General features: G+C 41.5%; 2 protein-coding genes and 1 long non-coding RNA gene across 3 annotated transcripts; all 3 read left to right on the top strand.

Annotated features, from left to right (window-relative positions):
• The first annotated feature begins 3,202 nt into the window (after window positions 1–3,202).
• On the top strand, window positions 3,203–3,650 carry LOC123743243 (uncharacterized). Its single transcript, XR_006770048.1, has 2 exons — window positions 3,203–3,415; window positions 3,578–3,650. It is a non-coding gene; the product is annotated as an uncharacterized lncRNA (long non-coding RNA).
• A 2,530-nt stretch (window positions 3,651–6,180) lies between these two features.
• Window positions 6,181–9,270, top strand: LOC106604540 (fibroblast growth factor-binding protein 2). Its single transcript, XM_014199279.2, has 2 exons — window positions 6,181–7,234; window positions 7,443–9,270. The coding sequence occupies exon 1, from the start codon at window positions 6,246–6,248 to the stop codon at window positions 7,224–7,226; it is 981 nt and encodes a 326-aa protein (XP_014054754.2). The 5' UTR covers window positions 6,181–6,245; the 3' UTR covers window positions 7,227–7,234; window positions 7,443–9,270.
• A 985-nt stretch (window positions 9,271–10,255) lies between these two features.
• Window positions 10,256–11,742, top strand: fgfbp1a (fibroblast growth factor binding protein 1a). Its single transcript, XM_014199280.2, is given in 2 exon segments — window positions 10,256–10,358; window positions 10,361–11,742. Coding segments are annotated over 2 exon segments (651 nt in total). The 5' UTR covers window positions 10,256–10,270; the 3' UTR covers window positions 10,924–11,742.
• The last annotated feature ends 3,760 nt before the right edge of the window (window positions 11,743–15,502 follow it).

Raw genomic sequence — 15,502 nt, 5'->3', positions numbered from 1 at the left:
AAGGAACGTAGCCAGCGGTCAAGGATGAGTTGATGAGCGAGGTGAGGTAAGGGAGAAGGTCTCCGGAAATGGTCTGGAGAAGAGAGGAGGGGATAGGGTCAAGCGGGCAGGTTGTTGGGCGGCTGGCCGTCACAAGACGCGAGATTTCATCTGGAGAGAGAGGGGAGAAAGAGGTCAAAGCACAGGGTAGGGCAGTGTGAGCAGGACCAGCGGTGTCGTTTGACTTAGCAAACGAGGATCGGATGTCGTCGACCTTCTTTTCAAAATGGTTGACGAAGTCATCCGCAGAGAGGGAGGAGGGGGGGGGAGGATTCAGGAGGGAGGAGAAGGTGGCAAAGAGCTTCCTAGGGTTAGAGGCAGATGCTTGGAATTTAGAGTGGTAGAAAGTGGCTTTAGCAGCAGCGACAGAAGAGGAAAATGTAGAGAGGAGGGAGTGAAAGGATGCCAGGTCCGCAGGAGGCGAGTTTTCCTCCATTTCCGCTCGGCTGCCCGGAGCCCTGTTCTGTGAGCTCGCAATGAGTCGTCGAGCCACGGAGCAGGAGGGGAGGACCGAGCCGGCCTGGAGGATAGGGGACATAGAGAATCAAAGGATGCAGAAAGGGAGGAGAGGAGGGTTGAGGAGGCAGAATCAGGGGATAGGTTGGAGAATGTTTGAGTAGAGGGAAGAGATGATAGGATGGAAGAGGAGAGAGTAGCGGGAGAGAGAAAGCGAAGGTTGGGACGGCGCAATACCATCCGAGTAGGGGCAGAGTGAGAAGTGTTGGATGAGAGCGAGAGGGAAAAGGGTACAAGGTAGTGGTCGGAGACTTGGAGGGGAGTTGCAATGAGATTAGTGGAAGAACAGCATCTAGTAAAGATGAGGTCAAGCGTATTGCCTGCCTTGTGAGTAGGGGGGAAGGTGAGAGGGTGAGGTCAAAAGAGGAGAGGAGTGGAAAGAAGGAGGCAGAGAGGAATGAGTCAAAGGTAGACGTGGGGAGGTTAAAGTCACCCAGAACTGTGAGCGGTGAGCCATCCTCAGGAAAGGAACTTATCAAGACGTCAAGCTCATTGATGAACTCTCCAAGGGAACCTGGAGGGCGATAAATGATAAGGATGTTAAGCTTGAAAGGGCTGGTAACTGTGACAGCATGGAATTCAAATGAGGAGATAGACAGATGGGTCAGGGGAGAAAGAGAGAATGTCCCCTTGGGAGAGATGAGGATTCCAGTGCCACCACCCCGCTGGCCAGATGCTCTCGGGGTATGCGCGAACACGTGGGCAGACGAGGACAGAGCAGTAGGAGTAGCAGTGTTATCTGTGGTAATCCATGTTTCCGTCAGCGCCAAGAAGTCGAGGGACTGGAGGGCAGCATAGGCTGAGGTGAACTCTGCCTTGTTGGCCGCAGACCGGCAGTTCCAGAGGCTGCCGGAGACCTGGAACTCCATGTGGGTTGTGCGCGCTGGGACCACCAGGTTAGAGTGGCAGCGGCCACGCGGTGTGAAGCGTTTGTGTGGCCTGTGCAGAGGGGAGAGAACAGGGATAGACAGACACATAGTTGACAGGCTACAGAAGAGGCTACGCTAATGCAAAGGAGGTTGGAATGACAAGTGGACTACACGTCTCGAATGTTCAGAAAGTTAACCTCTCTAGGGTAGGTGGCACCAAATCGTCCCACCTACGTAACAGCCAGTGGAATCCTGTGGCGCGTTATTCAAATACCTTAGAAATGCTATTACTTCAATTTCTCAAACATATGACTATTTTACACCATTTTAAAGACAAGACTCTCGTTAATCTAACCACACTGTCCGATTTCAAAAAGGCTTTACAACGAAAGCAAAACATTAGATTATGTCAGCAGAGTACCCAGCCAGAAATAATCAGACACCCATTTTTCAAGCTAGCATATAATGTCACATAAACCCAAACCACAGCTAAATGTAGCACTAACCTTTGATGATCTTCATCAGATGACAACCCTAGGACATTATGTTATACAATACATGCATGTTTTGTTCAATCAAGTTCATATTTATATCAAAAACCAGCCTTTTACATTAGCATGTGACTAGCATGTGACTAGCATTCCCACCGAACACTGCCGGTGAATTTACTAAATTACTCACGATAAACGTTCACAAAAAGCATAACAATTATTTTAAGAATTATAGATACAGAACTCCTCTATGCACTCGATATGTCCGATTTTAAAATAGCTTTTCGGTGAAAGCACATTTTGCAATATTCTCAGTAGATAGCCCCGCATCACAGGGCTAGCTATTTAGACACCCAGCAAGTTTAGCACTCACCAAAGTCAGATTTACTATAAGAAAAATGTTATTACCTTTGCTGTCTTCGTCAGAATGCACTCCCAGGACTTCTACTTCAATAACAAATGTTGGTTTGGTCCCAAATAATCCATCCTTATATCCAAATAGCGGCGTTTTGTTCGTGCGTTCAAGACACTATCCGAAAGGGTAAATAAGGGTGACGAGCATGGCGCAATTCGTGACAAATTTTTTTCTAAATATTCCATTACCGTACTTCGAAGCATGTCAACCGCTGTTTAAAATCAATTTTTATGCCATTTTTCTCATAAAAAGCGATAATATTCCGACCGGGAATCTGCGTTTAGGTAAACAGACGAAAGAAAATAAAGCATGGGGTCGACTCGGGCACGCGCCTAAGCCCATAGTACTCTGATCGGCCACTTGCCAAAAGCGATAATGTGTTTCAGCCAGAGGCTGCCTCGATATCGTTCAGCTTTTTCCCGGGCTCTGAGAGCCTATGGGAGCCGTAGGAAGTGTCACGTTATAGCAAAGATCCTCAGTCTTCAATAAAAAGAGCCAAGATGAAACACAACTTGTCAGACAGGCCACTTCCTGCATGGAATCTTCTCAGGTTTTGGCCTGCCATATGAGTTCTGTTATACTCACAGACAGCATTCAAACAGTTTTAGAAACTTTAGGGTGTTTTCTATCCAAAGCCAATAATTATATGCATATTCTAGTTACTGAGCAGGAGTAGTAACCATATTAAATCGGGTACGTTTTTTATCCGGCCGTGTCAATACTGCCCTGTAAGTGTTGTTACATAGATGATGTGTTCACTATGCATGATTAATACATAATTCAAGGTTTATTTGATGTAGTAAATAAATAAATGATTTATTGATGTATAGATAAGAATTTAAATGTGATGTAACAGGTAAATTAACGTTTGGCCATTGATTGTGTTTTTATGTTCCATCCCGGAACTAAAGTTCTCTGTTGTGTTACTGCTACGGAATTTGTTAATTGACTGTGTGCAATCTAACTTAAGCAGATCTTAGTCTGAGTCATAATTGTTGATGGCAGAGGCTAAGAAAGACAGTAAAGGGACTTTCAAGGGACTTTAAGAATTCAAGAACCTCTTTTCAGGACAAGCAGCCAACGAGGTATTTTGTTCAACCTATAGAACTTTGTTTATAGTCGCGCCAAGTTCCATTTGTATTGTCGCGCCAAGCGCCATTTGTATTGTTGCGCCGAGCGCCATTTGTATTTCTTTGTTTCAGTACTGTATAATTTATCAACGTTACTGTGTTCATTCAAACATATAGTTCTCACGGCGTGACGTGGATGCATCGGAGAAAAAGACGTGCAATGCAATAAACGCCCGTTTCAAAGAACCAACCTGTGTCTGTTGTCGTGAAGAGAGCTACATGCCCCCTAGCCCTAACAGGCTAAGCTTACGTTGCAAAATTCTTATTGACTAAAATGACAAATGCTACAGTACTGCTGGCTGGTGAAGTAGGCTAGCTAGCAGTGGCTGCGTTGTTGACTTTGTTTGAACGTGTAGCTGGCTAGGTAACCTCGATAGTTTCAGTACTACACCTTATCATGATACAAAAGCAACTATGTAGCTAGCTAACATAGCACTAATCAAGACGTTCCTTTGTAATGTATTTAGTTTCTACAATGCTGCTCGTCGGTAATAGTTGGCTAGGTTTGGAAAAATGGCGTCGCGGGGGACGAAAATAGCTGGCTAGCTAGCCTCGATAATTACTCTAAACTACACAATTATCAAACTATGACAAAGACAACTATGTAGCTAGCTAACACTGCACTCAAATCGTTCCGTTGTAATGTATTAGTTTCTACAGTGCTGCTAGTCAGAAAAGGTTGGCTAGCTAGCAGTGGGTTTGATGATGACTAGGTGTGTTGACTAAGTCTGGAGTCTGGACAACGGCGTCGCGTTGCGGCGCGGCTGGCTGGCTGGCTAGCTAACCTCGATAATTACTCTAAACTACACAATTATCTTAGATACAAAGACAGCAAAGACAACTATGTAGCTAGCTAACACTACACTAATCAAGTCGTTCCGTTGTAATGTAATAGTTTCTACAGTGCTGCTAGTCGGTAGAAGTTGGCTAGTTGGCTAGCTAGCAGTGTTGACTAAGTTAGAAGGACGAAAACAGCTGGCTAGCTAACCTCGATAATTACTCTAATTACTCTAAACTACACAATTATCTTTGATACAAAGACGGCTATGTAGCTAGCCACCAGTTTGACACCAAAACATTGACAACAAATACATATTGAAATAGTAAAATAAATAAAAGTGTAAAAAATTAAGTAAAGGATATTTAATGCTGAAACCCTCATATTAAACAGCAATGGTATTCCCTTAGTTTATGGTTTATATTTAGGATAATGTTTCACAGCTTTGTCGTAATACATTTTTTTATCATCTTATTTCATATATTTTAGATGTGATAAGGCCACACAGGTCCAGAGATAATGACAGACACCTGTGATAATCTGAAGTACCCAAAAGGGCCACTAGATGTATTGTGATAGATTACATAAAATCTTTAAAAGATACCAAAATTCTGGTAGTTTACTGGTAAACTTCAAAAGTTCCCAGTAATATACCCTCCCTTTACAACCCTAGTTCATCAGGCTGTCTGCAGTGATTTTGGTTCACCACCTTTGCAAAGCATCTTTTTATTTAACTAGGCAAGTCAGTTAAGAACAAATTCTTATTTTCAATGACGGCCTAGGAACAGGGGGTTAACTGCCTTGTTCAGGGGCAGAACGACAGATTTTTACCTTGTCAGCTCGGGGATTCAATCTTGCAACCTTCCGGTTACTAGTCCAACGCTCTAACCACTAGGCTACCTGCCGCCCCATCTGTAACCATTGACATGAAGAGGGAGAGAGTGGGATGGATAAATGCCTGGCCCCTCGTTTGGCTTGCGGCCACAGAGTGCGATCCTTTGATTCCACAAAGTGAAGCGAACCTGCACCGGATGTTTACATGACAGAGTCCGCGTCACTCACAAGGAGCCCTTTCTTCCCCATTAGGATTGATTGCTAGGAAAATAAAGCTGCAAGAGGCATGTGCTGCTACCCCCCTTACTATGTCAGACACACACACTCGCTGAACAGCCATGTTATATACATACCGTTGTCTCGAGTCAGCAACTCTATTATGGGTTATTCTTGTTCTTTCTTAACTGGCACAGTAATTACTTCCTGTGTGACACGCTAGATTGGCCTACCACCACCCACATGCATATTTGTTTGGAACTTCTTGGATTCTTTTCCTCAAGTTTCTCCCCAGTCTCCAGTTTCAGATTTTATTGTGTTTATATTTGGAAGGAAATTATAGACTGTGCTGTATGGTTGTAAACCTCAACTACCTTTAAAACAGCAATGAACCTTGAACAATTCAACATGTCCTTGCAGGATAGCATTTTAAGACACGTTGTGGTATTGAGATGAACAGTATCTAAAACTGAGGGGAAAAAATTGGCATGGTGAATGATTAAAGTGGCGTGGTGGACGATTAGATAAATATTATGTTGGCATCAGTGCGCCAAGCTTCTCAAAATGAATGGCAGTCTGGGGAATTGTTCTCAAGCGATAAAGTCCACAAAGTCGTGCTTGACATATTTCTCAATTAAACATTTGTAGTATGGGCGATTATATAAAACCTGGTTAAACATGTGGGCATCAATGTTCCCGGCCTATTTTGCTTCATCCCAATTGGTTTTGCATGTGGCCCTGGATTTCATTGACAGTCGCTAGACAACCATAAATTATAGTCACATTGCAGAGGGGGGCACTACTCTCCTCCCCTCTTCAGGAGGGCTCTTGTAACCCAGACTTTTTTTCACCTGAATGTCCTCTTTGTGTGCAAAGCCCATAAATAGCAAGAGGGACCCTCAGCTTCTACAGTCCCAATCTCACTCCCTCTCTCAAACTCAAGCATCTGGTATAACCATGTGGACTCGGGCCAGTGCACTGCTGCTCCTCGCCTGCTGTCTCTGGGCAGTGGAGGGACAGAATGAGAATGGCAACACGAGGGCAGGCAATGGTGGTGCTGCTATTGCTGCTGCAGAGAACAGGAAGAGTGCCTGGGAGGACCCCATCCAGTTCAACAACAAGGCAAAGGACTTCTGCACCATGAGCGTCACCGGCCAGGGAAATGTCACCAGGCTGAGGATATCGTGCCAGGGTGCCGAGAGAACCTACTGGTGCGAGTACACGGGTAAGCCCCAAATGTGCCGTCCCTACAACAACAACCCTCACCACTATTTCACCCAGATCATGTGGGACCTGAGGAAACTCCAGAATGCCTGCCATGCACCCAAAGCTATCAAGCCTCAAATGTGCAAGAGGGCACCGGAAGACGCCCAGATGGTGTTCTCTGCTTCCTCCACGCCAGAGGCCGCACCAGCAGCAATCCCTGAAAAGACAGAGAAAGCCCAAGAGCCAAACCAGGCAAAACCAGAGACCCCCAAGGTACCATTCACCAAGCAGGCTAAGCCTGCCGCAACCAAGCCTGAAGCTAAATCAGCAAGACCAGAGCAGGCAAGACCGGAGCAAACTAAACCAGAGAAAGCCAGACCAGAGCCAGCAAAACCAGAAGCAAGACCAGCACCTACAAAACCTGAAAAAGCCAGAACAGAAGCAAGACCAGCACCTACAAAGGCACTGCAATCCAGACCTGAGCAGGGAAAACCAGCAGCAGCAAAACCAGCAGCTTCAAAACCAGCAGCTTCAAAACCAGCAGGCGCAAAACCAATCAAGCCAGCAGTGAACAAGACAGCTGTACTAAAAAAGCTTCTGACCCCCAAACCAACCGCTCTGAAACCAACTAAGCCCACTGTCAAGAGCAATGCCAAACAGCTGGCACAAGAGTATTGTTGGCGGTCACTCCAAGGCATCTGTTCCTATGTCATTGATTGGTTTCAGAACTAATAATGAAGGTGAGTTTAAAAAGTTTGCTGTTGATATTTTCTTAATTGTAGTCATAGCATTGTATATTATCATGATGATCATTTGTATGAAAAAGTATGTCTGTCAATCAAATATCTGAAATTAACTCAGGTCTGTAAAAAGTATGTTGAGTATTTTACCGAGTGTGCGAAACGTAAACCTATTCACTATATTTACTTTTTGCTCCCTCTTTCCCAGATTTAGATTTCTTTTGAAGATTACTTCAAAAGTCTGACTAATGAGGTGCTCAGAGTGGTTTTCCAGAAAATGACTTTGATAAATGGTAGAAGAGAGTTCTAACACCCTCTTCGTGGAAATGATCATGCTGACACTGCTATCGATCAAACAACTTTCCAGCCTGCCATTTCACCATGATTGGTGCACTGTAATACAAAAACTACTTGTTTCAACAAATTATTATTAAGTAACTAGTTACATAGTCTGTTTTAGTTTACTGAACTTTTCAGTCCAAGTGTTACCTCAAGAAACAAAAAAATAGTTGGCCCAACTTAGCTCCAACTCTAGAAAACTTGTCTCATATGTTCATTCAACTATAAATTATTTGTGAATCTTAACTAATAAAGGTGTGCAACATAGTGGTTTTAACATACAATGTTTCAACTTACATATCTGATGCACGTTGACATACATCATTACATTGTTCATTTATACAGTCATTATTATTCAACATATCCTCTCCTGGGCTTTGCACTCACAACCTCTTGGTTCATGGCATTCCTATCTTCCTGCTATGCCACCATGTCAGTGTCAATTATCAGTTAATCGGACTTTTCTCTCATCATTGATTTAACTTAGTTATTTCAGCAATTTTATGTTTTTCTGTATTGTTGTCTAATGTTGGTGGGGCATGTTACTCTGTTTTAATTGTTTTATTTATTTAACCTTTATTTAACTCGGCAAGTCAGTTAAGAACAAATTCGTATTTACAATGACAGCCAACACCGGCCAAACCTGGACGACGCTGGGCCAATTGTGCGCCGCCCTATGGGGCTCCCAATCACTGCTGGTTGTGATACAGCCTGAATTCAAACCAGGGCGTCTGTAGTGACGCCTCTAGCACTGAGATGCAGTGCCTAAGACCGCTGCGCCACTCGGGAGCAAGTTACTCCTTAATCACTATGATAAATAAAATATTTATTCTCGAATGTACTTTTAACAGATCTGATATTTACTTGCTGAAGTACAAAGTGTTTCAATACAGGTGAAATCAGCCATTGACAGGCATGGTGGCATAGCAGGAAAATTGGCATGCTGTGAACCAAGAGGTTGTGAGTTCAAATCCCACATGTTGAATATGAATTACTGTATAAATGAACATGTACAATGTAATCATGTGTGTCAAATATCTAAGTTGTTGCAATTAGTTCCACAGCCTTTTTTAGTTAAGATACCCAAATAATAATTCATAGTTTAATTAACATATGAGACAATTTGAGCAAACATAATCTTAAATTGATTAATTTTTAGAGCTAAGTTTGTGCCAACTAAAAATGTTCATTTCAGGTAACACTTTGACCAAAACATTTTGTAAACAAAAAAAAGCTGTGAAACCAGTTACTTAATATTAAGTTCCATCGAGACCAATACCAAAAACGTAATTCCAAGGGTCACAATGACAACTTAAAGCCTCCATATCTGAATGTGTGGATCGGGTATGGACAGATAGTTCAATCCATCATCTTTCACATGGTACTCATTTTGGTTGACAGTTTTTACTGTTGGTGACAGTTTTTTTACAGTTTGGTTTTAGTGTCAGACAAACCTATGATACCTTATAATGGACTCTCCTAAGGCAGATACGCCATTGGTTTTGCCTTTTTTGTATGTTTGTTTATGTGTATGTTTGTATCACCATAAACCATGTATTGAAATGCATAAGGTTGTGTAATTTACATAGTAGAGTGGCATATTCAGCTCTACCACTGCTTCATTGGACTGAAAGGTCACAATCAATGAATGAATGTCGACATGTGTATGTAATGAATAAATGTGTGTTCTAATTCTTTTTAGTGTGTCTGTGTTCCTTAATGCCTTGCTTTAGGTTCAAAGCCTTTCTCTCACTATTTTTTAAATACCAGCAGGCAAACCGTTTTTGATGACAATGTTTTTCTTTGTCTTAAATACACCCCTTTTAGAGGTGCAGTGCCTCTTTTCCCCCCATTAAGTGACGCTGTTGTATCAACTTCTTTAAAATATATATTTTTTTCAATTCGTTGCTCACTGCACTTTTACTAGAACAGTTAATGGGTGCATAAACCAGTGGTGGAAAAAGTACCCAATTGTCATACTTGAGTAAAAGTAAAGATACCTTAATAGAAAATGACTCAAGTAAAAGTGAAAGTCACCCTGTAAAATACTACTTGAGTAAAATTCTAAAAGTATTTGGTTTTAAATATACTTAAGTTTTAAAAGTGCATTTAATTGTTAAAATATAAAAGTATAAATAATTCAAAATTCTTTATATTAAGCAAACCAGACAGCACAAGTAAAATTACTATTCTCGGTTTAGGGGTTAGGTTTACAATTAGGGATAGGGTTGCAATTAGAGTTAGGGATTTGGGGTTACCATTATGGTTAGGTTAAGGGTTAGGTTAGGAAAAATAGGATTTTGAATGGGAATCAATTGTAAAACAAACGTGTGTGTGTGTGTGTGTGTGTGTGTGTGTGTGTGTGTGTGTGTGTGTGTCGCGCGCGCATTTAGGCCCATGTTCCATGTGAGTGGCGTGAGGGAATAAGGGGGTGGTGGGTGTGTCGGTGCTCTATAAATGCCACATGCACGTTCCCCAGGTGTCGTAACGAAATTGAATCATTTCCATCTTCCCAAATCCAGAGGTGAGCTGTCTAAAATAACCACTTATGTTGTGTTAAATATTATCTGCCATTATACTCCATAAATCTCTGCTGCCATGTTGTAACAGGCTACAGTATCAATTATTTGAATTGGAAGGAATTGGAGGCCTACTGTACTAATAACTATGCCATTTCTGCAGATATTTTAGCGGGACATGGCGCTCCTTACCAATTTAGCCGTCTTGATGGTTATTGCCTGCATATCTCAGCAGCTTATGGTTGCTAAATGTCAAGGATCCAAAAAATCGGGATGAAGAAGAAAGGAAAAGAGGGACCAAAGCCCTCCGTCCCGTCTCCAGCGCATAAAGACAGCAGCCCCAGAGGAAAGGGTGTTTTCAAGGGCAAATTCTCCGCCAAAGACAAGACGCAGTGCACTTGGGTTGCGACAGGTGATGATGCCTTTGTGCTTGGCGTGAACTGCAAAAAGGGGGAAACAAGTTTCGACTGCAAATATGTGGCCAAACCAGCCACTTGCCCTGGGTACGAGTCCAACGTCAAAGCCTACTGGAAACAGATTGCGCGTGCTCTAAAGAAACAGAAGAAATTATGCTTGGACTCCACCGCTTTGATTAAAGCAGGTATGTGCAGAAAAGCTCCCAATGACGCCCATTTCAAACTTAACAATACACCCAGAGATGTTGTTGTTCCAAGGACTACCATTCAGACACATTCTCCTCCTTATGTCTCTCCATCGGGTGCCAAATCTTGCACAGTTGATAAGAAGAGACTGGCGGAAGAATATTGCGCGGGTTCGTGGTCGAGTTTGTGTACTTTCTTTTTCTCCATGGTCCAGAATGATGATTGTTGAACGTAAAAGAAATGCATTTACATTTCCACCTTCCCCATTGGTTTTCATAAACAAATGAATTAACACTTGTTGCTACTTCTCCTGGTGAAGATGAATGCATTTTGATGGATTGTGAGGAGAACCTAGTTTAAAGACAGATTTCTGAGCACATTTACATGCACACTAATAATTCGATATGAAACTGATTATGGCAGTAGGCAGACTTTGCAATAGTCACTCAAACCCCTTGCTCTGTTTGTTGTAGTCGCCGTAAAGTCAAAATCTAAGTAAACATACGCCAATTAAAACACATTGTTTTCTGAGCAATCTTTCGAATTATTAGGACTTGTAAACTCGGTGTTCCAGCGGTGTATTTGATCTGTGAATGTGCTCGTACCAGCCGATCGAGCCTCCCTTGTTAATGCGAGCGGAGTGTTTGGAACAGCTGAATGAATGCATCTTAGAAGTAGTTTTCACATACAAACTTTATACGTTCGAACTCAGAATCAAATATGATTCCCAAAAATAAAATGTTCGCTGTGGTAGAACGTTTATTTTGATTGGTGATTTGCTGCATTTATCAGTGCCATCGGGTAGCCCTATTTCAGATGTGTCCATGTAAACAGGATTATTAGGGAATTCGTTCTTCTTGCAAAGCATGTAAACGGTTTAATCGAACCATTATATTAATCTGACTAACCACAATAACCACATTATTGTGTGCATGTAACCGCACGCATACCATCCATACCACTTTTCCCTTTGAAATGTTTTTGCTATGTTTTGTATTCATTGTAAAGCTACAGTAGCCTACTTAATAAATATTTTGCATACTATGTACTCAACTCTTCTCTTCATCTTATATTCACTTGTAGTTGAAGCATTTATGCAGCATATTCTTTCTAGGAGGGTGGACAGGAGTTAGGCCATTATTATTTTCAATGGTGTATAGCATTACTCATTCTTTTCAAATGACTAACGCTTATTATATAATTTACTACTACTTGGCAGACAGAGTATTATTCCGTACCACCCTGCAATGCACTCACTTATGCACACATGCTCATGCGCGCGCACACGCACACACACACACACACACACACACACACACACACACACACACACACACACTCCTGCAGTGCATACTCCACTGCATTTACATTTACATTTTAGTCATTTAGCAGACGCTCTTATCCAGAGCGACTTACAGTAGTGAATGCATACATTTCATTTCATGCATTTTTATTTGTATTTATTTATTTTTTACATTTTCTTTTTGTACTGCCCCCCCGTGGGAATCGAACCCACAACCCTGGCGTTGCATTTGCCCAATGATAAGGAGTTTGAGCATGTTGGGTAATTACTCTGTAATTATACCAAGTCAGTTAGAGTGTTCCTTTAGAAGATTTATCCCACATTCCTTCACTGACTACTGGATTTTAATGGGCTTTTTCCAAGGTGAAATACAATTCACATGTTCTAAATACTAGTCCATGACACTTAGCTACGCCTTTCATATAGAACACTACAACAACACACAATCATGAGGTCTATAAAATTACATAACTGTGCTTGATAGCTAATGGATCTTTTTGATATAACTATAATAGTATTGCTGTCAGACAATCAAGGGGAGATACTTTGAATACATTTTTCTCTCCATTAATTGGATTTCAATCATTCTTTGAACTGAGAGGAATTTGAATGGAATGAACACCAACCCTATTCATTGACGATATAATTTAATTATTTACTCTTCAATGGTTCTTGGTCCAATAACTTTTCATTAATCATCCTTCTTGGTATTTTTATTGTCATTTTACTACAAGGTTCTCGGATTCCTAGTGTTTTCATAAACCCATATGCATATATTTTATTTTATTTAACCTTTATTTAACTAGGCAAGTCAGTTAAGAACAAATTATTATTTACAATGACGGCCTACCAAAAGGCAAAAGGCCTCCTGCGGGGACAACATTACAATAACATGGTAGAAACACAACATGGTAGCAGCCCAACATGGTAGCAACACAAAACATTTTACAAACATTATTGGGCACAGACAACAGCACAAAGGCAAGAAGGTTGAGACAACAATATATCACGTGAAGCAGCCACAACTGTCAGTAAGAGTGTCCATGATTGAGTCTTTGAATGAAGAGATGAAGCTCGTTCCAGTCGATAGCTACAGCGAACTGAAAAGACGAGCGACCCAGGGATGTGTGTGCTTTGGGGACCTTTAACAGAATGTGACTGGCAGAACGGGTGTTGTATATGAAGGACGAGGGCTGCAGTAGATATCGCAGATAGGGGGGAGTGAGGCCTAAGAATGTTTTATAAATAAGCATCAACCAGTGGGTCTTGCGACAGGTATACAGAGATGACCAGTTTACAGAGGAGTATAGAGTGCAGTGATATAACTTGGGTCCATTAAGTTAATTAGTTAGGTCTATTGACAAAGCCAGTTACAAACATGCCACATGTAATTTTCCAGTTGCTGGCCTTCTTTGACTGGCTTCTTGCTACTGGCCAGCTGTTCTTTTTGACTGATCTATGGCTTGGAGGTCAAATGGTCACTGCCACGTGAAAAATTGCTGACGAGATATCCCCCACAGTGACCTGAGTTGAAATACTATATTAAATCATTTCAAAAACTTTAGCTTTGCTCAATTGAGCTTGCCAGTTGCAATGGAACCAATAGAAAAGTCCCAGAAATGCAAACCCCACCCACCTAACACTCCAGGCAGACTAAAACAAACGCTCAAAGTATTAACATGATTTCAAATAGTATTTGAAGCCGGGTCTCCACCCACATAGTGACCCAAACAGTAATGGTATTATTACCAATGTTTTGATATGCTAATTATTTGTGTTTTATGGGGCTAGAAGTAGAGGGCACACCTGTGTGTCACCTGTATTATTACGACATTGACAGCCATCATCATTCTGACTCAGCTTGTCAAAATGGTCATTCAAATATTGAATTTACCAAACAATATGCTTGACAAAAACACAAAATGATGTGGGCGGTACATTTTAAATAAATGTATGAAAGGTTTTACTGATTAACTGAACTGTTTGGAAATGTTTGTCAAAATGAAAGAAGATATTAGAATTGGAAAAGACAGTGTTCTCAACAAACACTTTTTTCAGAGAAGGTAGCGACTACTCTTTTCAAAGTCAAGACACAACTAAATCTATTGATATGACAGACAGCAGAATTTGCAATCTATCGAGTTAGACTCAACCATTAGTTCAATGTCAATCAACCCAGTCGTCTACTGGCTAACAAGCTTCGGAGTAATGATCAATTAGAGGATATTGCAACTATTGAGTCTGAACCAGGTGAATTACTCTGAGAACCAAAATGAATTAACCAAAGATTCTCTCGTTTCTATAAAGATCACAGAAAAAGCTTTTGATAGACTTGAATCGTCAGTTTTGGAACATATGGGACTTGGCTCCAATTTTATTAATATGATTAAAGTACTATATGCCAGTCCTTCAGCCATACAGGCTTTGGTTTTTCCTTTTATGTTTTGAGGTTGGATGTATAGCTCGTTAGCACGTAGGGTGCACCGATGGGTGTCAGCTCGTAAGTCAGTATGTGTTACACCTGTGCTTGTTGCCGTCTCGTTAGTGGGAAGGTGTTTCACCTGTGCTGGCACAGGTGCTATTTAAGAGTGGCTGGCCCAGTGCTCTTGATAGATGCGGAGGTTTTACACCTTTAGTTGGCTCTCCCTATTTTGTTTCAGTTTCAGTTTTTCTCCACCCTTTTTGTTTGCGTCCTGTCTTTAAGTTTGGTATGGGTTTTTGTTTTGTTTTCCTCTTCTTGGGCCAATTTAGTGAGCGCCCATGGTGGGTGTCTCATGGTGGGTGTCTTTTAGGTTCCAGGTGTTGCTAGTGTCTTTCAGAACCCCTCCTAAAACTGTTTTGTTTTGGTTGTTGGTCAGTGACTCTTTGTTAGACTTAAAAAAAAAAAATTGGCAGGAATACAGGCATTATCTGTTCTGTTCAGAATAACTAGAAGTAGCAAGCAAGGTGATCCAATCACACCTCTGCTATTTATATTGTCTATGGAGCCCCTGGCCCAGGCAATTCAACAATCGAAAGAAATTCCATCAATACCTCTCAATTCAACAAATCACGTTATCTTGTTATACGCTCACGATACATTGTCTGGGTAAGGTAAGATATCTCAAACCCTCCAAGTCAATCAAATATATTTATAAATCCCTTTTTACATTAGCAGATGTCACAAAGTGCTATACAGAAACTCAGCATAAAACCCCAAACATCAAGCAATGCAGATGTAAAAGCAAGGTGGCTAGGAAAAAGTCCTTAGAAAGGCAGGAACATAGGAAGAAACCTAGACGGAACCAGGCTCTGAGGGGTGACCAGTCCTCTTCTGGCTGTGCCTGGTGGAGATTATAAGAGTACATGGCCATTTAAGGCCAGATTGTTCTTCAAGAGGATCACTTTGGTTGTAGAGGATGCAACCGGTCAGTATCTTAGTAGTACTGACCTGTCCTGAAGATCGTAGACAAATTAATCTCTGTCTCAAGTTCTAAACTAAATGATTCTAACCAAATCTGCCCTA

Source organism: Salmo salar, chromosome ssa05 (assembly GCF_905237065.1).
Source record: "Salmo salar chromosome ssa05, Ssal_v3.1, whole genome shotgun sequence".
Lineage (NCBI taxonomy): Eukaryota > Metazoa > Chordata > Actinopteri > Salmoniformes > Salmonidae > Salmo > Salmo salar.
This window is presented reverse-complemented; position numbering and strand designations above follow the sequence as displayed.

Excerpts from the sequence above, each read along its gene's own strand:
- LOC106604540 (XM_014199279.2), top strand. The coding sequence starts at position 6,246 with ATGTGGACTCGGGCCAGTGCACTGCTGCTCCTCGCCTGCTGTCTCTGG.